At 35.7% G+C, this 22,722-nt stretch overlaps 4 protein-coding genes and 1 long non-coding RNA gene across 6 annotated transcripts; 2 read left to right on the top strand and 3 right to left on the bottom strand.

Moving 5' to 3' along the window:
* The first annotated feature begins 1,143 nt into the window (after nucleotides 1-1,143).
* Nucleotides 1,144-13,003, top strand: LOC149485912 (mpv17-like protein). Of its 2 annotated transcripts, XM_089699251.1 has the most exons (5): nucleotides 1,144-1,198; nucleotides 10,864-11,356; nucleotides 11,430-11,569; nucleotides 11,785-11,916; nucleotides 12,193-13,003. In XM_089699251.1, the coding sequence occupies exons 2-5, from the start codon at nucleotides 11,236-11,238 to the stop codon at nucleotides 12,370-12,372; spliced, it is 573 nt and encodes a 190-aa protein (XP_089555377.1). In that variant the 5' UTR covers nucleotides 1,144-1,198; nucleotides 10,864-11,235; the 3' UTR covers nucleotides 12,373-13,003. The 2 variants fall into 2 exon arrangements, with proteins under 2 accessions (XP_089555377.1, XP_089555378.1); XM_089699252.1 differs by lacking the exon at nucleotides 1,144-1,198 and having other exon boundaries at nucleotides 10,845-11,356.
* LOC149485914 (uncharacterized) lies at nucleotides 1,510-2,627 on the bottom strand (the record flags this gene model as incomplete). Its single annotated transcript, XM_089699250.1, has 1 exon — nucleotides 1,510-2,627. A coding segment is annotated over one exon (1,071 nt), but the record flags the coding sequence as incomplete, so codon positions are not given.
* Nucleotides 8,060-10,457, bottom strand: LOC149485913 (uncharacterized). Its single transcript, XM_089698547.1, has 4 exons — nucleotides 10,276-10,457; nucleotides 9,700-9,906; nucleotides 8,957-9,055; nucleotides 8,060-8,169 (listed from the first exon to the last, which is right to left on the bottom strand). Exons 1-4 carry the CDS (start codon nucleotides 10,307-10,309, stop codon nucleotides 8,060-8,062), a joined length of 450 nt encoding a protein of 149 aa, XP_089554673.1. The 5' UTR covers nucleotides 10,310-10,457.
* Nucleotides 13,004-14,181: 1,178 nt separating the features above from the next.
* Nucleotides 14,182-19,117, bottom strand: LOC149485911 (F-box only protein 21-like). The gene is made up of 10 exons (XM_089699249.1): nucleotides 18,764-19,117; nucleotides 18,535-18,666; nucleotides 17,915-18,061; nucleotides 17,475-17,661; nucleotides 16,937-17,122; nucleotides 16,508-16,815; nucleotides 16,290-16,428; nucleotides 16,131-16,205; nucleotides 15,833-16,040; nucleotides 14,182-15,118 (listed from the first exon to the last, which is right to left on the bottom strand). The coding sequence occupies exons 1-10, from the start codon at nucleotides 18,940-18,942 to the stop codon at nucleotides 14,940-14,942; spliced, it is 1,740 nt and encodes a 579-aa protein (XP_089555375.1). The 5' UTR covers nucleotides 18,943-19,117; the 3' UTR covers nucleotides 14,182-14,939.
* A 990-nt stretch (nucleotides 19,118-20,107) lies between these two features.
* LOC149485910 (uncharacterized) lies at nucleotides 20,108-21,201 on the top strand. Its single transcript, XR_016316078.1, has 2 exons — nucleotides 20,108-20,919; nucleotides 21,157-21,201. It is a non-coding gene; the product is annotated as an uncharacterized LOC149485910 (long non-coding RNA).
* Nucleotides 21,202-22,722: the final 1,521 nt, after the last annotated feature.

The raw sequence follows: 22,722 nt of genomic DNA, 5'->3' as shown, positions 1-22,722 counted from the left end.
TAATTTTTTTTTTTATATAATGTAATAAAAAATTCATGTTTTTCGTAATTATTCCCGTATCTGTTTTATAAGATATTATTCTGTCTTCTGATTCAAATTCAATTTGAATCTGAATCAGAAGAAATAGCAATTAAAACCGCATATTCTGAAACTAGCAACTACTTGCAAGGGAATCACAACCTACAAGGTACTCCCCACGTCCTATAGCACAGACAAAGAAAAAATTGCTACAAGCAACATTTAAAGATACAACATAATAAAACAATTAGGTTTGTTCGAAGCCCTCGGTGCGCGAGTCCGACTCGCACTTGACCTTTTTTGTCCTAATTTTACTGTATTTTCTATTATTATTTACCATTGATTGAAATGATATCTAAACTTTAGCCTTGTTTTTTTATAAAAAATATATGAACTGGGATATTTCGATATTTGTGGTTAATTGCGAGAAGTGTAAAAGCAAAAGTTGTAATAAATATTTTAAATACCTACAACTTTACCATTAAACTTTATTCCGCAGTTATAGTTTTTTTAATCCCGATCTCAGATCGATCGTAAATAACTTTTCCTCTAATTTTTGTTACCTATATTCTCTTCCGTTTGAAATTGATTTCATTGTTCTATAATATTACTTTTATGTTTCAAAAGTTAATAAAAAATCATGTTGAACAATATTACTTTGTTAATTTCAAAAGTTAATATTAAATTAGTGGTCCACTTAGGTCGTGCACATGGCCCAGGGGGGGGCATGGCCCATGACCCCCATGACCCCCCCCCCTGGATCCGCGCTTGTACCGGCCGGCCGCCCGGCTATATATTTTATACCCGTGCGAAGCCGGAGCGGGCCGCTATGTTTTTATATACAACGTTCACAGTTTTTCTGTAGTGTATTTACTATTTAGTATCAGCATTGCACCCGTGCGAAGCCGGGGCGGGTCGCTAGTTAAGTTAATAAATAACAAAATCTTTTCAAATCTGTCTTTTTCTTCATAAACCTATCTTACAAAAAAATACCCAAACATTTATAGATATTTTGCCAGTTTTTCGGATAAAAAGTTTTTGTAATAGTTGGCAACATTGACGTAAGGATTCGCCATCTCGTTCGGGTATACGCCGATGTCGTCTCTAGTACATTCTCCCTCTACGGTGATAACACAGTATTATGTCAAAGTCCGTAGGTATTCTAAGTTCTAACCATAGAGTAATATAATATATACGGGTATAGAGAGCCCGCTCGCAGAATTTTTTGAAGACCGCTAATGTCAATTGATCTGATAAACAGCGCCATCTATTATCGGCATCCACAAACTTGTGAAATGTATAGCTATAGCTATAGACATCTACTATATTACATGCAATGGTACTTTGACTTCAGCTTCTTACTATTTTACTTGTATTCAAGTTGATAGTAAATCAAATTAAGTAAAATCTTATCAACTTGAATACAGTAAAATAGTAAGAAGCTGAAGTCTAAACATAAGTTTCAGAAAGTGAGTGCATACAAATAAAAACCAATTTTATTTTACAATTTATTTATTTACAGCTAATTAAAACTTACATTAATTTTTATTTGTTAAATGTTTATGTCTGTTTTTATATTTTTGTGCTGCTATTTTTATTTCGTCCTCACCGTGATAAGTGATTTTGCCAGACAAAATCCGATTTATTGATCGGCACCAACTGTATACAAGTACATGAATTACTATATTTTCAAAATATTTTTTTAATGTCGTTTTATGTTTATCACAATTAAAAGGATAATCAACAAATATGTCAGTAAACATTTTAATTTTTTCTTTCAATCCTTTTTTAGGTACATCTTTCTTCAATATATCCGTCACTAAATTTTGTAACTGTATGAAACATTTTTCCATAGCTTTTGACGGATATATTAGTGACTTTTTATTTTTTTTATATTCTTTGGCCCTTATGTATTCATTTGATGTGCTCTCAGTGTCGCCATACATATTTTTTTTGCAAACTTTGCAGCTTTTACTAACATTTTTAATACATCTGTGCAGGACCCACCCACACACATAATTGCCCTGTCCAACATCATTTACTGAAGTATTTAAATTAATGAAAGGTATCACAATTTCTTGTGCTCTGTTCTTTTGTGAGCTTTCGGAAAATTGTGGTGCCTCGTCATCAATTGGACTGGGAATATCAGAAGTTGAGGGCACCAAAACCGACTTTTCTTTAAAAAAAAAATCCATATTTTGCAAACAATTGTCCTCATCTTTTTCGCAGTTTGCGTGAAGAGAATGGGGCGAGTTAAAATTATTTATTAACAGGGACTTAAAGGCCCCTTCGAAAGCCACCGTGTCTGGTGCCGTATTTCTAGCCCCATAACTTCTGATATTCCCAAAGAAATTTTCTAGTGGGTCCTGGTTAAAATTACGAGTTAGCATAGCATCAAATGAATACGTTTGAGACAACAATATCCATATTTGTTGCATTCCTTCAATTGTGCGTATTAAGTTTTTAACAGATGGTATTGCTTGTGTTTCAATTAAACGGATTTTGTTATTATCTCTAATTTTTTTCATAAATTTTACTGTTTTTAAAACTTTTATAGCATTCTTCCACAAATCATGGTGCAAACTATTTCTTCGCACACACCCTTTATAAATTTTATTGTGGGGGCCGAGTCACCTCCGTCCGTAGGAGTATACCCAGAACTCAGAAACCCTACACGTGGCCCCTGGGTGGTGCTAAACAGGTGACATGGTGGGAGACAGTTGTCGCGGCTATAATGACCACCCATCAGCTGAAGACGAGTCGCCAAGCGTCCGTGTTCCGACTCGATGAAGCTGATGTAGCCTTAGTGAAGACGGGTCGAGTCAGTTGCGCTTTGACAATCGGGACGATCTGACACACACTGATGTTGCTGCATCTGGTGCCTAGTCATGGAGGTTAGCGGGATCCGAGGCACGGTGCACCGCTGGCCGACCGCTGGTCAGTAGGGGGCCCAAGTAGCGTGCTAGCCACACGCGAAAGGCTGCCCCGCCAACCAGCGAAAAATCCCAAGTTGCGTCATAGTGCCGGTTGGCGACCGGATGAGAGGGCCCTATGGACAACTTGGGGGGGCTCGGGCGTCCCCGCAGTCTCCAGACTAGTCCCCAATAATGCGGCTACTAAGTGTGTGTCCCGGTCCTGATGTTAAGCGCCTCGACTCACTGCCGTCTTCATACCTACTTCACTCTCTTATCAATCGATCATGAAAAAGGCAAGATACAAGTATAAGGTTGCACAGCGGCAGCACTCCCTCTCGCTAAAAGTGGACCTAACCAACATCAGAGGTCTCCACTCTAATCTCGCTGCAGTCCACTTCCACCTTGAGACTAGCAAACCGTGTATCTTGTTCCTCACGGAGACGCAGATTAGATGTCCGTCTGACTTGGCGTACCTATCCTATCCCGGCTACACCCTGGAGCATAATTTTAAGGCTCGGTCAGGTGTGTGCGCGTACGTCCGAGATGACATCTGTTGTCGGCGTCTCCGACATCTTGAAGACCCCCATTTTTCCGTGCTATGGATGCTGGTGGACACAGGCCCAGAGAAACTTCTCTATGCCTGTGTCTACCGGGCGCACAGCGGAGACCAGGAGACGATCAGGCTCACAGAGTACCTTAGTGAGGTGGCGGATGCTGCTCAACACAAATACCCTTCCGCTCAGCTTGTGTTACTGGGGGATTTTAATGCCCACCACCAGGAGTGGCTATACCCATACCAGTGCACTGACCTGGCTGGGAGAGAGATGCGTAAACTCTCCATAGCATTAAATCTCACCCAGCTGGTTCAAGGAGCGACGCGGGTTCCTGATGTTGAGAGCCATACAGCCAATTGCTTGGACCTTCTGCTGACAACAGATCCAGACCGTTACTCGGTGGCGATTTCTTCGCCGCTTGGCAGCTCCGATCACTGTCTGGTGAAATCTGTATCTGTCTACTCGCCGCCCGATCCCAGTCCTAGGGGCTCTCGGCGCGTGTGGCGATACAAGTCAGCAGATTGGGATGAGATGCGCTCCTTCTTTGCGTCTTATCCCTGGCGACCGGTCTGCTTTGCTTCTGATGATCCTTCGACCTGCGCGGATGCTGTGACAGATGTGCTGCGACAGGGAATGGAGTATTTCATCCCATTCTCAGACGTAGCTATGTCCGGCAAAGCTCAACCCTGGTTCAGAGCCGACTGCAGACGCGCAGAAGCGCTAAAGCATGAAGCATACCTGGCTTGGGTTGATGCTCGACACCGCAAGGCCAAGGACGTGTCGGAAAAGAAGAAAGCCTTCAACCGAGCCGCCAAGTCCTGCAAAAAGGCTCTACGGAAAGCTCGATTTGACCATGTCAGCCGAATAGGGAACAAACTGGCTTCTTACCCCTCTGGTAGCAAAGCGTTTTGGTCCCTGGCTAAGACGGTTGAATCGAATTTCTGCCGCCCCTCACTTCCTCCACTGCTGAAACCGGATGGATCGCTGGCTCACACCGCCGTAGAGAAAGCGAACCTCTTTGCTTCTCTTTTCGCGGAAAATTCTCGTCTTGATCCTGCAAATGCGAAACCTCCCAGTCTACCTGGATGCGAGGTGAACATGCCCGAAATTCGCATCCGTCAGACTGAGGTTCTTAAAACGCTGCGGAATCTTGACGTGAATAAAGCCAGCGGCCCTGATGGAATTCCAGCCATAGTACTTAAAACCTGTGCGCCTGAACTTGCTCCTGTTCTGACACGCCTCTTTCGTCTCTCGATGACGACTGGAATAGTACCGAAATCTTGGAAACTTGCCAACGTGCAGCCCGTGCCCAAAAAAGGCAGTCGTGCCGACCCCTCCAACTATAGGCCAATTTCAGTCACGTCCATACTCTGTAAGACTATGGAACGTGTACTGAACAGCCGGCTCCTGGCACACCTAGAAGCGAATGACCTCCTCAGTGACCGTCAGTACGGGTTCCGCCGAAACCGGTCCACTGGGGATCTTCTAGCGTACGCCACCTACATCTGGAGCGAGGCCATCGAGAATCATGGTGAAGCACTTGCTGTCTCCCTTGATATCTCGAAGGCCTTTGATAGGGTCTGGCATGATAGTCTTATTGGCAAGCTTCCATCCTACGGTCTGCCTGCTGGTCTCTGCGCCTGGATCTCAGATTTTCTGAGAGACCGGTCGCTTCGGGTAGTCGTCGACGGCTGCTCGTCCGACCAAATGGCTATTAATGCCGGGGTCCCTCAGGGATCAGTTCTCTCCGCAACACTCTTCTTGCTACACATCAACGATCTGCTGAAACCCGGTATCTATGGGTACGCAGACGATAGCACTGTTGTGGAGAGATATGTATCCAGCGCGCGAACCAGTACGGCACAAATCCAGTCTCTACGAGAGTCGATGGTCGATCGCATGAACTTGTCCTTACAGGCGGTCTCCGATTGGGGCGATGCCAATCTGGTCAAGTTCAATGCGACTAAGACCCAGGCGTGTCTATTCTCCGCTAAACGGAGTCCATTCCACCTGACTCCGACTTTCCAGGGTGTATCCGTGCCGATAACCAACCACCTCGAGCTTCTTGGCATTACCCTGACGCCTACTCTGAACTTTGGTTCGTATATAGAATCCAAAGCCCAAGTAGCCTCAAAAAAGCTTGGAATTCTGGCGAAGGTGAGACAGTATTTCAGCCCGGGACAGCTGCTCAACCTTTATCAAGCACAAGTCCGATCGTGCATGGAGTACTGCTCTCACCTCTGGGACGGTTCCGCCAAGTACCAGCTGGAGGCGCTTGAGGCGATAGAGAGGCGTGCCAAGAGGCTAATAAACGACGATGAGCTAGTAGGCAAAAAACTCCAGAGCCTCGCCCACCGTCGCAGAGTGGCAAGTTTATCGGTATTTTATCGGATACACTTTGGTGAGTGCGCTGCGGAATTGCACGATTTAATTCCGCCATCCCCGTTTTTCCTTCGATCGTCGAGGCGCACAGACTCTAGGCATCGCCATATGGTGGATGTTCCATGTACCCGGACAAAGCGGTTCGGATCGACATTCTTCATCCGAACCGCGAGGGACTGGAACATGCTTCCTGAGTATGTGTTCCCCGACGAGTACAATATGGGGGTCTTCAAGCGAAGAGTGAACGGGTACCTTCTAGGGAAGCGCGCTCCATCATAGGCCACATCTCAGCTTACCATCAGGCGAGATCGTGGTCAAGCGCTTCCCTATCACACAATAAAAAAAAAAAAAAAAAAAATACCATCTGGTACATTGAATGTATTACAATTTAGCGAATCAAAAAGATTATCTATTAATTTAGTAAATTTTACCAAATTTTGGCATTCTCTTGGAATTTCTCCTCTTGCCACAAGATGTCCTGCAGTTGCAGCCATTGTGTGGCTAAAAATTTGGGCTGCTGGTTTCACCTTCATTTTCCTCATTTTTTCCACATAAATGTGCTCATCTGTAATTTTCAGCAGGCATTTTAACTCTCCATAAGACTTATCAGCTTCATAAGTTAGCTTGAAATACTCCCATTTAACAATTTTTTCGCACTCCTCTTCAAAATCATAATACTTTAAGTCTTTTGTGAGCAAATTGTTTCTGACTCCTTTTATCAAATGCGGAACATCAAATATAGGGATTAGTGTGGTCTTCCCTATTTCAATTAATTCATTTTTCCATTGTTTTTTTTCTTTTATATATTTTCGTCTTGTGTCTTCTATTAACTCATTGATGACACTGACATTGACTGTGCTTTGATCACACACAGTGCACACAACCTTTAGTCCTGTACTTCGTACATACAAAACAATTTTTTTTTATGTTTTTTTTAATTGTGCCTTATTTAAGGCGTTGGTGAAATAGTACGCAATGGGTTGTTTGAACTTCCGTCTGAGTCCCTTCACCATGAAGACTAATACATGGTCTGCAATTTTTTCACCATTAAATGTGAACCCCCTAAGTTGATCTTTTGCAGCGTTGTAGTGTATTTGCGGGGAAATCGACATTTCGTCGAATATAAGACTACACAATCTGTCTTCTGGGCACAACTCCTCGACTGTATTTTTTATTTTTAAAAATATACATTTATTAAGCCCGGGCTCCACTTCTACTTTTGATAAAAGTCTCTTTAAAGATTTTATTGATGGCAATGTGAAAAATTTTGCCAAAAGAGGGTAACTCCTCGGACTTTTCTTATATAAAGAAAGTGAGAGCACTTTTTCTTGATGCGTGAATCTGCGGCCAGAAGGCTTCTTTGTTGTCTGGCTGTACTGCATTTTTGTGAAAATTTTTGCTGCTGTTGTCATTTTGCATGACAGTTTTTTAAATAAAAGGTCAGCAGACATTTTTTCCGCACTGGCTAATCGGGATTGAAGATTTTGGTTTCTGCTCTGTGATCTCAACAAGTTAGATTGCAAAATTTTAATTTTTCTTCTTGTTGTTTTCAGCTGATTCAACCAAAATGACGGCACCTCCTGCTGCTGATGTTTACCTGTTAAAAGAAACACAAATTATTAGTGTCAAACTAAGCTAAATAGCATTTGTATGCTATGCTGTATGTATTAATACATTTGTTTGTTCTAATAACTCAGCCCCCGGAATCACAGACACAATAGAAAATCTATTGTGTCGTGGACCGATCGGGCCACTCGGGGCTCAATGGGTTAACTTCTAAAAACATTTTTTTTTTAAGCCTATCCTGTCCCACTCCCCCTCTATAACTTACTTCTGTTTTTATTTATTGCCTTCTTCTGCAGTTGGCAATAATTGTGTTCTGAAATTATGATTCTGGCAGAATTATCTGTAATGTGAAAAAATAAAAATACATTAGAAATATTAATAGTATATAATATATATTATATATATATATTAAAGGCATTGCGTATAATTCGATATTCTATACAATACCTAGACAATGTATATAATCCGGTATTCTATACAATACTGCAATGTATAAAGTTAAAAAAAATAACCCTAACCTGTCCATGTTGGGATGCGCTAAAATTACATTACCTCCTTCCTTGTCTTTTACATCCATATTTTATAACATTTACCAACACCATGAATGCAATAAAATAATTATAATTAATATGAAGTACCTGTCAATATTGATTCTACGGCGAGGCTACTTCCTTCATGTTTGGATTCAGGTACAAGTGTAACTTTCTCTGAAGGACCAACATCATCAGACTTGCCTGAAAAATAAGAGTACATGTTATAAGTATAATGCTGAGCACGGATACACATAGAAAGATTTTATTTATCATTGAAAGTATGTTTTACTACAACCTAAATCCTATCTAATATTATAAATGCGAAAGTGTGGATGTTTGTTACTTAATCACGCAAAACCGGCTGAACGGATTTGGTTTAAATTTGGCATGCATATAGCCTTTGACATGGAAAAGAACATAGGTCTTTTATCCCGATTCCTTAAGTATCTAATGCCACGCGGGCGAAGACGCAGGCAAAAGCTAGAGGTCAATAACTGTATTGATTGGGTTCAATACAGTTATTGACCATTTAGATTCTACTACAATAATTACATTCTATCAGAGTAGGCCCAAAATTAATTATGAATTATGATATTTCACTTGTTATAACAAATAACTATTGAATGACGATGACCTTTTGGAAATGTTGATGGCACCTAGAATACTAAACCCCTTAAAATAAAATAAATAAAATAAATAAAATAAATTTGCTTTAAAATGAAACTAAATCTTATATATAAAATTCTCGTGTCACAATGTTAGTCTGCATACTCCTCCGAAACGGGTGGACCGATTCTCATGAAATTTTCTGTGCATATCGGGTAAGTCTGAGAATCGGCCAACATCTATTTTTCATATGTACCACGGGCGAAGCCGGGGCGGACCGCTAGTTTATTTATAAAATTAATTAATTTTGTTTTAAATTTGTATTTCTTTAATAGCCTTCTTTGATAATTAGAATCCATATAATTATGTAACCTGTACATACCTGCCAGTGTCGATTTTAGTGTAGTTAGGCTGCTTCCCTCAATTACAGGTTCAGATGCAAGGAAAACTTTTTCTGAAGTACCAGCTTCATCAGACTGGCCTGAAAAATAAGATATTAATAATATTATTTATTTATAAAATAAATAAAAACTTATAAGTTATGTCAGAGAATTTTAAATTTGAAGTGGGACAAAAATATGTACTTATGTTTTATATTTGTAACCCATAAACCCTCTTAAATATGTTTTTTTTATAAATACAAAAAAAAAACAACCTGAGTTATAAATAAAAAATAATATTTTTGATTTTTGTTTGTTTTATGTGTTAAAATTTATCTCAAAACTACTTGAACCACTCCAAAAATTCTTTCACCATTAAAAGCTATATTTTTTCTATTACTTATTTTCTTTCATAGGCGAAAATGCTGACAGAAACAAGTAGTAAAAAAATTATTTTGCTTTTCTTTAATAGCCTTTTTTGATAATTAGAACCTTTAATTATGTAACCTGTACCTGGATGAAAAAAGATTGCATGTGGTGGAGATGAGAATAATAAATATAAAAATCAAAAATAATAGTAGCCATGTAAACTACAGTCTCAAATGTTGGTGGGTAAAACATCATGGTTTTGTCTAATGTGCGCAATTTTAGCAAAATACTAACTTCAATTCAATAAGTTCTAATAAATAGCCCAGTAATAGTTAAGTTATAATGCCTTAATTTGAAAATTATATGTAAATCTTACCAGGAAGATGAAGTGATGGCACAGCTAGAAAATTTAACCGGTTATTACGGTTCCTGTCCCTGTCTGTAAAATGGATATCACAGATGACCTTCTTTGTATACAGTTCATAATCAGTAGGACTATCTAACTTCCCACCCACTATATGAACCCAAGCCTTGAAACGGTCAGGATTCTTTTCTGGATGAGGAAATCTATGGTAGGTGTTCTCTGAAAAAAAAAGCAAAACTCACTTTTAAATTAAAGCTTAAAGTTAACAATACTGACATCTTACTTATAATATACAGTCAAGTTAAACTTGCACTCAAATTTTTTTCTATCACCATGTGATATATGATGGGACCGATGGGATTCCCCATGTTATTGTATAACATGGGGACCGATGGGATTCCCCATGTTATTGTATAACATGGGGAATCCCATCGGAACCGGCGGACTGAAAATGACGCCGGATTGCAACCACTAAGAACACGCATCTAAGTTGAGGTTACTCTATGGAGGATTGGAAATCTATGAAGAAAACAGAATGGCAGATATATATATATATATATATATATGATGACTATACTTAGTACTTACTGTTATAACATCCTAATGCACAACGTTTAGGCATGATGAAAACAAATCACGAGCGTCTATATCGCAAAGATACAGCACAAACGTAACGGTGGAGGAACTAAAAGCTCAACTCTCACAATAACTTCGGGAAATTCGTACACTTCACTACGGAGGAGAGGACTCAACTCAACGCGGATCGGCGGATTAATTTCTTGAAGAACAGTACAAATATGGAACAAAACTACAAACAAGCGCAAACGCAAGGAGCAGTCGCCATATTTGTGTAAAAAATTTCACAATCAATATTGAAATCAATTCACTGTGTTGCTATCGTAATTATTACTCAACTTGTAAGTTATACAAAATTTTATAATATTTATAATACAAGTTCAATTAAATAATTAGATATTTAAATAAATGTTCTTTGTCTTTTTTTTTTGTAATAAATTATTTCTTATCGATTGTTCTGCCATCTGTGATCGTATAAAGCAACTAATTGTTTTGGATGCAGTTAAGAGATGGCGCATTTTGAAAATAAAAACCCCAAATCTGTCATTGTATGGAACTGGTTCTAACCATGAGTAGCACAGAACAAATATACTTGATGAGTAGACCGTCTTATTTAAATTTGCATTTTGTGATTTAATTCTTAGACTTTTACATATAAAGTCTGTTTTCCTACTAACACATCGAAAGATTCTTCTCAATTATATTATATTTATTTCTTTCTCTTCAAAACAATACATAGGTATTGTATGTCCACTGATTTCCATTTACGTATCTGGTAGGTACGTGACATAATAACGTATAAACTATATACGTTCTCTCCACTCTCCACTGAATTATCCAAGACGTCGATATAGGAATTAGAATTTATGAAAATAACTCGTGAATTTGGCAGAACTTCAAGAGAATAATGAAATGCGCCATTCTTATCCTTGACAAAAATAGATTTATAACCAGTAGTAGTCAATTGACAAAATGAGTTACAGTAAATTTTCAAGTATCCTTAGACATCCTTTGACCAGAGGGATGGCTTCATATGGAGTTATTTGGCCAATATCAAGTTTCATACAGCAAACGTTCGAAGGCAAAAGTTTCAGTAAGTTAGTAGAAATAATTTTAAAGAACACACTTCATTTGTGTTCATTTAAATTAAATGGTTTCTTTTTTAGATGATAATTCATATGATTGGTGGCGATGTGCACGATTTGGACTCTATGGATCTTGTTATGTAGCTCCAACACTTTATAGTTGGCTGACAATAGCAAGTATTATGTGGCCAGCAAATACATTAAAAGCTGCATTGATTAAGGTGGGTACAACTTCTTTAAACCTTATTGTTGTCACATTATTTATTGCAGGCAAAATTTTTCCCTTTTATTTTATATTGTTGGGAACCAGAGCTATAACAGAATTGTTCAATCCAGATTTACTTAAATTGATAGCATTATTGAAGTTCCATACATGCAAAAAACAGTAATCTAAAGTAAATTTTATACTACTCTTAATAAATCGTTCACTTTTCAGACATTATGTGAAACTGTAACTTACACACCATTTGCAATGTGTAGTTTCTATTTTGGAATGAGCTTATTGGAATCTAAAACATTTGATGAAGCAGTGGATGAGGTTAGAGCAAAGTTTTGGCCAACATACAAGGTAATTTGATAAAAAACATCTTTCTATGTACATGGTACTACCTACATAATATTATAATAGTTCATTCATGTTAATATAATAAGATATATCCCTGATAAAGGTACATTATTATTATTGAATTTCTAAAGCTATGACACTGATTTTTTAATGAGTGCTGAAGTTAATTTTTGTTTCACTGCAATTTAAAATGTTAAGGATTTTCACTAAAGTACATTTTTTTGGGTATGTAAAATATTTGGTTGGCATCATAATATAACTCATATTTTGTTGTTTCAGGTTGGTGCTTCTGTGTGGCCTGCAGTAGCTGTAATGAATTTTTGGCTTATTCCTCCTGCTAATAGAGTACCATTTATAAGTGTATGCAGCCTTATATGGACATGTTTCTTAGCCTATATGAAACATTTAGATAAAGAGGAAGTTCCTCAAACATTTGTTCAACGATCTGTTAAACTATAAGAATTTTTATATATATTTAGTCAAATATTTAGGCAAATTTATAATGACATATAATGTCAAACATATTTTATTAGGTATATCTTGGGTATATCATTGTTATTCTGTATTAATATATTATGTATATGATACATACCATTACTTTAAAGTGTTATATTAAGTTATTTATTAGAGTATTATTTTTGTATCACAATTAAAAGCTTTTATATTGTAAAATGTAAAGCACAAAAATCACAGTATTTTATATCAAAACAATTTATGATAATCTACCTCTTATATATAAATGTTAAATGATGTGTGATAATCAGCTATATTATAATGTTAAAAAAACATACCTATCCAAAAAAAATGTTACAATACCTAAAATAAATATTTACCATTTGTTTTACAAAAATAATTCATATATTCATACCTGCCTATTTCATAATTTCCTCAATTTAGATATCTTAAGTTTTTTTTATTATATGACATTGCATGTTGAAATGCTGTGTTAACATGTAGTCTCGTTGTTGGAAGAATGTATTAGTTACATTAAACACACAGAAATATAAATGAAATGCTTTAAATAATTAGTAGATGCGTTTATAAATTTTCTTTATCAGTATTCATTGATTTGAATAAACCATTCCACAAATGACTTGATTTTCATTTTCTTCAACTTTTACTTCTATCCTTTATATTGGTAAAAACAGCGTAATAATTAAATAACCAAAATCGATCCATAGTGTAACCACATCTATCTTAATCTTAATATATTATATAAATCTCGTGTCACAATGTTTGTCCTCAATGGACTCCTAAACCACTTAACCGATTATAATAAAATTCGCACACCATGTGCAGTTCGATCCAACTTGAGAGATAGGATAGTTTAAACATGTAGGTACCACGGGCGAAGCCGGGGCGAACCGCTAGTACATATATATAAATCTTGTGTCACAATGTTTGTCCTCAATGGACTCCTAAACCACTTAACCGATTATAATAAAATTCGCACACCATGTGCAGTTCGATGCAACTTGAGAGATAGGATAGTTTAAACATGTAGGTACCACGGGCGAAGCCGGGGCAGACCGCTAGTACTAATATTATAAAGCTGAAGAGTTTGTTTGAACGCGCTAATCTCAGGAACTACTTGTCCGATTTGAAAAATTCTTTCGGTGTTTGATAGCCCATTTATCGAGGAAGGCTATAGGCTAAAATATATCATCACGCTAAGACCAACAGGATCTGAGCAATGCGGGTGAAACCGCGGGGCGCAGCTAGTATAGTATAAAATTATATTGTAACTACACCATTATTCGAATTTTTAGATTCGTTAGGAATAGTATTTATGTTTCTTTCTACTTTTGTAACATAACACCGTATTACGCAAACAGGTTGTTTTACAAATAAAGAAACTGGCCAAGTGCGAGTGGCTGTAGATAAGTATTAGGTGTTCCCGCGACCTCGACTTTTGTAAGGTTATAAACGCAGCCTAAATTATCCTAATTTTATCAGCTATCAGGCAGCCCCGCCCATCAATAGAAGTCCCGTCAAAAGTAGTCCAGCCGTTCCAGATATTAGCAAGAACAAACATACAGATAGTTGATTAGATATAATTATTACGATTGTAATATTATTGAAAATATTAAAATAACGATTGCTCAAGGTTTCGTCCAGTTACGTCATACAATTTATACGCATATAATATTGTCACGGTATTGTCACGGTATGGTCACGGTAGACGATAATAGTTGTTGTAATAGTCATAATGAAGTAATAATTGGAACTTTAAACATATAAAACATTGATTTTTTTTTATATAATATGTCAACATTTATTTTTTAACATAACTTAATAATATCACATAGGAAGGTACATTAATTTACAGGGACACTAGGCACCTACATAAATAAATTTAAAATTAATATGATTTTTTTTTTCTTTAAAGTAAACATTCAGACATCATTTAATTACACAAAAAATACATTCATTTTATGTATTAATCTTATATCTTAATCGTATTATCATAGTTAATTATATAAAATAAAATGCAAAATAAAATATTCAACATGATTCTCAAAATAAAAATAAGAAAAAAAGAAACCCTTTAGATAAATATTAAATACGAATGTCTCCATAGTATGTACAAAAAAATGTATAAGTATACTGTAATTTATATTATAAGTTATTTAATTAAAAAACAACTATCAAAGCCAGTTTGCAGAGTCGACGAGATCAAAACATCTAGTATTTTTTAATGTCATCATATTATAAGATCCCACAGAAATATGTAGTAAAAAGTAAAAACATTTATCTCACAACTACTTCTTAATCAATCTAATTGAATCGGATACACCAAAAAATCATTTGTAAATGATTAAATATTGATTAAAATACTTGTACATAAGTATTATATTACTACCATTACATTTGCATTTTGCAACTAATTCTTATATACTTAGGTAATATGACGTACTAGAAAAAAAGGAGAGAACCTTTTAAAATAATGGCTTCTCTGAAGAATAAAAATCATTTCATGAATTCTGTATCGTTTGTAGATTATTTTCTATTAGTTTGTTAGTTTTTTAATGCCTTATGAGTGAACGACTTCTATACATTTCAATGATGGGTGCTTCGGTAGGATACTCAATTTTCTTTTCGTTATTTAATACGTATGCAAATCCATCAAAATGGCTGAATTCCTTCGATATTTGGTCTTCCAAATGGTATAGACGACTAGGATGTGTCAATTCTATAAGGTTCTCTGAAATACGTAAGTCAAAATTTTAATAAAAAGTAAAAATCATAACCCCAAAACGATTTTTTTAGTATAGTCAATAGTGTATACGACACACGTCGGCAAAATCAGGGGAACAGGCAAAAAGTTGAATTTTTATATTTTGCTTTTGTTTGTTTTCTTTTGATTAAAACTGGATATGAGTTTCTTAAAAAGCACCATTTCAAATTGAAATTGCTTTAATTCAAGGAAAAAGTTAACAGTTTTGTCGAAATTCGACTAAGGCCAATTTGAGCTTCCTGGAAGATGGGTACCTCTGACATACGTACGGACGTTACGGACTTCTAACAAATTTCATGTCTGACAGCCGATGATGAATTTTTCTCATAGTTTTCACCCTTATAAAACAGTCATCTAAAGCGTCATTTGCCCGATTTCTTTCTTGTTCGCGCCAATTTAATGTTTAAAAACAGATACGAAAGAATTTTTTTAGTCATCGTTCCAAAGACGTGAGGGATGCAAAAGAATCATCCACTTATAAAAATACCCAACAAGTTCGAAAAAAACTGGTCTTAATTCTTGTCTGTTCCCCTAACTATTGAATCTATAATTATTATAAATCTATCTAATTGATCTTTCCATCTTATAAAGATTGAGTATCTTGTACTCCCGAAAAAAAAAATTCTGTAAGTAGGTACTAATGCATACTAAATTTTAAACGATACTAATTTATTTTCTTACCTTGTGCGACATATCTCTCAGATTGGTCTGCGGCGGTGACGCGGTAAAAGGGTTGTTTACGACCGAAGTACAAGTCATCGACGGGTATATGTACGTGATCTCCGGTCAAATCCCATCCGCGGATAATGCATATATAATCATACTTCTTATGATAACATATCATTCCTACTGCAAACAGCACATTGTTATCGTGTTTCTTGAAAACAAACTGAAAGAAAAAGTTATGATCACAATTAAATTAAAAATATTTTAGTGGCCTTTAGATAATTGATAAAGTAAGATAATTTTATTGACTTACATTGTGGTTTGCTGATTCTACGGGTTTATTTAATGTAGATAAAGCAATGATGACTTGACGATAGATGGGATCCAGCTACAAGAAAAAAAAACATCTTAACAATGTTAATATTTTCAAGTCAACTATTTTAAATAATTTATCTATTCCTATTCTACTTACATATTTTAAGTCCAAAGTTGTATTATTAGAACTTAGGCCTTGATGTTCAATCAAATAAGCAAAGAAATTCTTATAAGGATTTTGATGGTTTTGGTTTGTTCCCAAGAAGTTTAATAAATGCAATGCATTCTGTGTGTTCCTGTAATAATAATTTTATTGATTAAGTACTCATTAGATTTTGACTTTGAAACAAATGAGAACAATTATGAGCTTTATACCAATTCCGAATGGCTCCCATGGTGATTAAATATGATGAATATACATATTGCAGCAAAGAATCAGGGCAATATGAATAATTTGATCTCTGGGTACTGCTTGAAAATGGGCATCGGCGTTTTGGTTGCAGCTCTCCAGTTTCAAGCGAAATAGTGAACAGAAGAACATTGTGAGGATCTGTATCATCCAGCCACTCTAAGAAGAGGTGATTGGGAAATGCAATCAGCTCTAATTTTACCCCACATTTCCTTGCCACTGCCTGATATATAGCCGCCATTACAATAGCATTGCCACATTTGGTTTTGAGGACCTGTAATTAAAAAATTAAAATAAAGTAACAATCTACAAGAAGTTGTTTGTTAATATAATATTTTCTTCTCATAAATTTTTATTCAGGAATTTTTTTATTATTTTATACAGAGTTTAATCACCTTGACAATATTTAAGGTATCAAGGTCAGCAGTTGAAGTGATTGCAATGCGCTTTTGACCAAACAGCACCCGAGACATGGCTGTAAGTACTTCTCTATCTGTAACTTTCTTCCACCCTGGAGGTGGCGGCTTGCGGGCACGCGCCTCACGAATCGAATCTTTTACATTTTCAACAATATCATTCAGCTGTAAAAACATATTATTCATATTAAAACTTTATAAAGAGATAAAAATATCAATATCTTTAAGATTATCAGAATTAATGAAGGAAATGAAAGGAAAATTGTTAGATATATACATAATTAGGTACATGTTGTCTGAATGATATAAAACATTGGATTTTTCATTTCAAAATTTCTTGAAGGCACATGAGGTTTAGAATGAAAGATACCCTGTTGTTGGCTCCCCAAAAAAATAAGTTTATGACTTTCGCCTGTATGATTGAATTTTACTGTAAAAATCATATTGCAATTCTTATAAAAGTTAAAAAATAATAAGCAATATTTAAAAGTTTAATAGTAGTATAATAAATACTGACGGCATCATTGACATTTTCGTCCAAGTAAAGGTTGGCTGGATCAATCCACTGGACAAAGAAATTTATTACAATCTCCGGCATGAGCTCTTGTGCCATTTGTAACTTCACCCATTTGATGGTGAGGTATGTGTGGAATAGAAAACGAAGAGCACCCTTTGCATAATGCATATCGGTTAAAGTGTATGGCCTGTAATAAATTTGATATTGTATATTAAGCAGCAAAAAGAAATAATATAACTGTATTTTTTTAATGCTCAAATATCAATTGCTTTATTGTAACTAATTGATTCTAATTTATTTTGCAATATATTTTATCCTGCATAGAAAAAAGAAACAGTCTACAATCTTCTCTATCTTTCTAACCAAAGGTCTGGTTATCCTACTTGATCTTTAAAATATTCATGGGAGTAAAAAACCTAATATAATTGATAGCTATTTACCTCTCACAAACATATTGTTCCAGATACTTTATCGCTTTCCGAACTATATCTTGCAGAATATGTATGGTGTAAAAATAACTCAGTTGGTCATTCGTGGCAATTTTGAAGAATTCTTTAACGTCTTCTATTGACAATTGATTCATCCTCCTAAAATTTTTAATAAATAATCATAGGTGATGAAAATTGTTGTAGGGTAAAAGTAAATTGTATTAAAGTCACAAAAGGTGAGACAACATTTTTACATTTCTGTATATTTTATAAAACCTTTTCAGGGATTTATATTTTATGACTAATTAATCCATCAGGCCCCGGAATCACAGACACAATAGAAAATCTATTGTCGCCGTCGGCCGTCGGCCGGATCTGGCCGTTCGGGGCTCAATGGGTTAAATAACATTAAATAGCAATTATCTGGTAAAACCAATCGCATTGTTGTGCAAACTTGTTTTCTTATAAATTATTGTTCTCTAGATTATCATAAAGCTTATCCCTGCAAAAAATTGCAATATGGAATTTGAATTTCAATTACTTTTAATAATTTCAAAACAGTTTCATGATATACCTTAGATAACGATTATAAATATAAATATGAAATACAAATAAAATATGTTTCTACTTACCAGTAAAATTTCGGTGACATCGACAGTAGTTCTGATATGACATCTTTATTTATTTTGTTAAATTTTTTGAGTTCATTTAACCAATTACCATCAGATTGTTTTTCGACCGTTTTGAAAATAGGCGGTGGAAGCCTGTAAATTAGATTGTTCATGTGTATAATAAGCGTACAAGATCATATATTTTGAATTGTAACACCATTTTGTTATCTTGAAGATACTTGTTACTTACGCCTCGATACATTTGCTTTTCCAAAGATATTGGTCATGAAAAGTTATGTTATAAAAACGTTTACACGTCAATCCAAATGAGATAATATCATTGCATGAACTGTAATTTAATATAACAGCAATTATTTCATCCGGTAGTTCTGTAATATAACAATTCATATTTTCTTTTCCTTCATCCATGATTTGTAAGAGTCAACTTCTTTTTAGGCGTTACATTCAGATATTTCTTAATATTCTTTTAAATATTTTATAAAACACTCATCAAATTCTTGTTTATTTTGTAAATATAAAATTGCGTATTGCAAAGATTTGCCATTTGCCAAACGCCAAGTGAGATGAAAATGGAAAAGCGCAAATGACATGACATTGAAATCTGAAAAGTGACAATCATAGAGTTGAGAGGCATAGAGACATACGACCTGCGACATGCGACCACTCACGCCTAGATTATTCAAAATAAGACTACTGCTTCGACTGGCTTCGACTCTTTGGACCTTACTTTGGACCTGTGCTTTGGACTATTGATACCGTAGGGTACTCAACAGACGATGTATTAAAATATGTTGAATGCAAATATGTACCAATATATTATTAGTATACGATTTTTACATAATAAAACATTTTTCTATTCATAGTTTTTGTGTTAACTTAAAAAGCCCGATGAATTATTGTACTGTGTAGGTAGACTCTATGTGATCTTATTAACATTTTAGAGGAATCTTCAATCTACCCACTTGAGTCCCACTACATAATATGTATATGATAATTGATATTACATTGTATACTAGCTTTCCGCCCGCGGCCTCGCCCATGCTTCGCCCGCGTAGTCGTGGAATACCCGCATAGTTCCCGTTCCTGTGGGATTTCCGGGATAAAACCTATCTTGTCCTGCCTCAGGTCTCAAGCTATCTTTGTACGTGTTTTGTACCAAATTCTCATGCATTCTTTAAAAAAAATATTCAATGTACAGTTTTAACTTTCATATGATTTTATTATATGTTTATATATACATATAATAGCTACTAGCTTTTCGCCCGCTGTCCGCAGCTTCGTCTGTGTATTTTCAGAATTTTCGGGTTCCAAGTTACAGAAAAACGTTTAAATATTTTGTTACACATTGACATTGTATACCTACGCACTTAGTCTGGTTTTGGCTTCAGTATGTATCTCTCCATAATACACGGGTACCACCAGAAGGAAGAAACCCGGTCCTTTGGAAGGCTTACGTGGCCTGGGGACAGGTCTAACACGCAGAGGCCCTTTAGAGAATTTAATGTGTTGTGGCCTGTGGGACACCAGCCGCAGCCTGCCCATGACTGCACTATAGAGAGTGTTAATTAATTATCTATATAAGTACATAACGTAACGGCACCAGTCTTGTACAGATTAAGGAAAAAATTGAAGTTTTTTGCAAATTTCTCGTAGGTTTTTTAACTTTATTGGATATTGTTTAGTTATACCTTTAGTTCAATGTTAGTTTAACGTAACCAATGTTAGAAAAAAGATAACAATGCATAAATAAAGAAGTTATTTATAAATTAAAAAACCACTTTTTTGCACCAGTGTTGGACAGTGAAAAATCTAATGATGGACACCCAGTTTTGGACAACATCCAGTTATGAACACCCATTTATGGACTGTACCTAATGTTGTTTCTCCAGTTATTTACACTTGGAGAAGACTTATAGTTAGCAATAGAATCTTGAAAATGATGATTGGAATACAATAAATCGGGGATGCATTTATGAAAAATAGTACTTAATAATTATTTTGCATACTTATAATATTTAAAACAATTTTAATTTCCATTTTCTAGGCAAAAATTGGACAAATGCATCGTTAAATACGAGTCATGTCCGTTAAGAAACACCAATATTGTTTTTTTTTCTCAATAAGTCAGGGATGAAAAATATAACTAAAAAAGTACTGCCATTCCATCCATTTTGGGACTTATTCTTCTTCGTTATATCACTCTAGTCAGAGCGAACGTGGTCAACATGAGGTTTGGGGGGGGGGGGGGGTAGATGTTACCCGCTTCACGATGTTCCACCATATCTCTCTGTTTCCTGGCATTCCGCTACACTCGTGAAGTGAATCGCCAATCTGAATCCGCCAGCAGCCTTAATCTGATCGGTCCATCGATATGGATTCCAAATTGTAGCACCCTCGTGCTACAATGGATTCCAAATTGTAGCACGAGGCAAAAAGCTTTTTTTAAACTGTTGTCAAGATTGTGTGGATGAAATATAAGCATGTATGCTATATGGTGGTGGAATTTAGCAGCAGACAGCGATCCAAACAGTTCATCAGAGAACTCTCTATGATAGATGCGTTACAATACGCATAAGTATGCGTCTTCTCTACGCAATGATAGAGAATGAAGCCGAGAACGAGTCGCACAGCACATAATGACCCATTGTTCTAAAATATATTCTTCATGTTTAGATAGATATTATGTTGTTGGACCCATTAGTGTAATTTTAACAAAAAATATCAATGTCCATTATAGGAACCAAAGCAAATCCAGTTATGGACAATTGTTGTACAATATTGGAACCCTTTGTTTGAAATGGTCGTGATAGGTATATTATTAATCAGAAAGAAAAGACAATACAGAGAAGCGCATGTAAATAATAACTTTAAAAAAAGTTTATTTTCGACATATGTCCATAAATGGATATATCCATAGAATTAAATCCAGTTATGGACACTGAAGAATTTTATTTAAACAACATAACCTATCATGATACTAAATCGTGTAATATTTCGTACACTTAACTACTATAAATAAAAGTAATATCAAATTTTGCTGACATTTATACAAAAATTCTTATAACTAAAATTGTGTCCTCACTTCCTTAAGGATTTCCTTAGTAAAAATGGATTTCTTCGAAACGAGTCGCAGCAACTAAACATAACGTTCTGCCATCTTCAAACATTTTGGCCGAATAAGATGAAATGTCGTATTCTGATAGCTTATGAACCAAACTTTTATTTTAAGTATTGCCAAATTATATAACGTTAATTTTGGCCTTAATATTTAAATTTAATATTTATTTTGTCCATTACTGGATGCTTGTCCACCACTGGTGCCGTTACCTTATTTATTCAAAAATTATCTATGTATGTTTATCAGCCATCTGGTTTCCATAACACAATAAAACGTAGTGATTTAAATTCTCTTTGTAACACAAGTGAAAGCTTAGTATGGGACAGTATGGGATCAGATTGTGCCGTATGTGAAAATTGTCCTGAAATATTTATTTATATACATATTTATTTATTTAATTAGGTATACGTATCGTGTATTCGTGAATCGTGTCACTGAAATAAACTTAGTTCTTTAAGTAACTCTATATGTATTTATATTTTTACTAGCGGTCCGCCCCGGCTTCGCCCGTGGTAGGTACATATGAAAAATAGATGTTGGCCGATTCTCAGACTTACCCGATATGCACAGAAAATTTCATGAGAATCGGTCCACCCGTTTCGGAGGAGTATGCAGACTAACATTGTGACACGAGAATTTTATATATAAGACTAGCGGTCCGCCCCGGCTTCGCCCGTGGTACATATGAAAAATAGATGTTGGCCGATTCTCAGACTTACCCGATATGCACAGAAAATTTCATGAGAATCGGTCCACCCGTTTCGGAGGAGTATGCAGACTAACATTGTGACACGAGAATTTTATATATATACTAGCGGCCCGCCCCGGCTTCGCCCGTGGTACATATGAGAAATAGATGTTGGCCGATTCTCAGACTTACCCGATATGCACAGAAAATTTCATGAGAATCGGTCCACCCGTTTCGGAGGAGTATGCAGACTAACATTGTGACACGAGAATTTTATATATAAAAAGATAAGAAGATGATTTTTAGAATTCGACGGGTATTTGTTTTAATTGTTAGTTGGTTTAATGCTTTATGTTCGCAAAGTTGTTATCCACTTAGTTAC

This window comes from Colias philodice, chromosome 9 (assembly GCF_061535455.1).
Source record: "Colias philodice isolate Cphi_HAF_F1 chromosome 9, ilColPhil1 Martin Lab GWU primary, whole genome shotgun sequence".
Classification (NCBI taxonomy): domain Eukaryota; kingdom Metazoa; phylum Arthropoda; class Insecta; order Lepidoptera; family Pieridae; genus Colias; species Colias philodice.
Note: the sequence above shows the minus strand (reverse complement) of the source record. Positions and strands in the feature narration are given on the sequence as shown.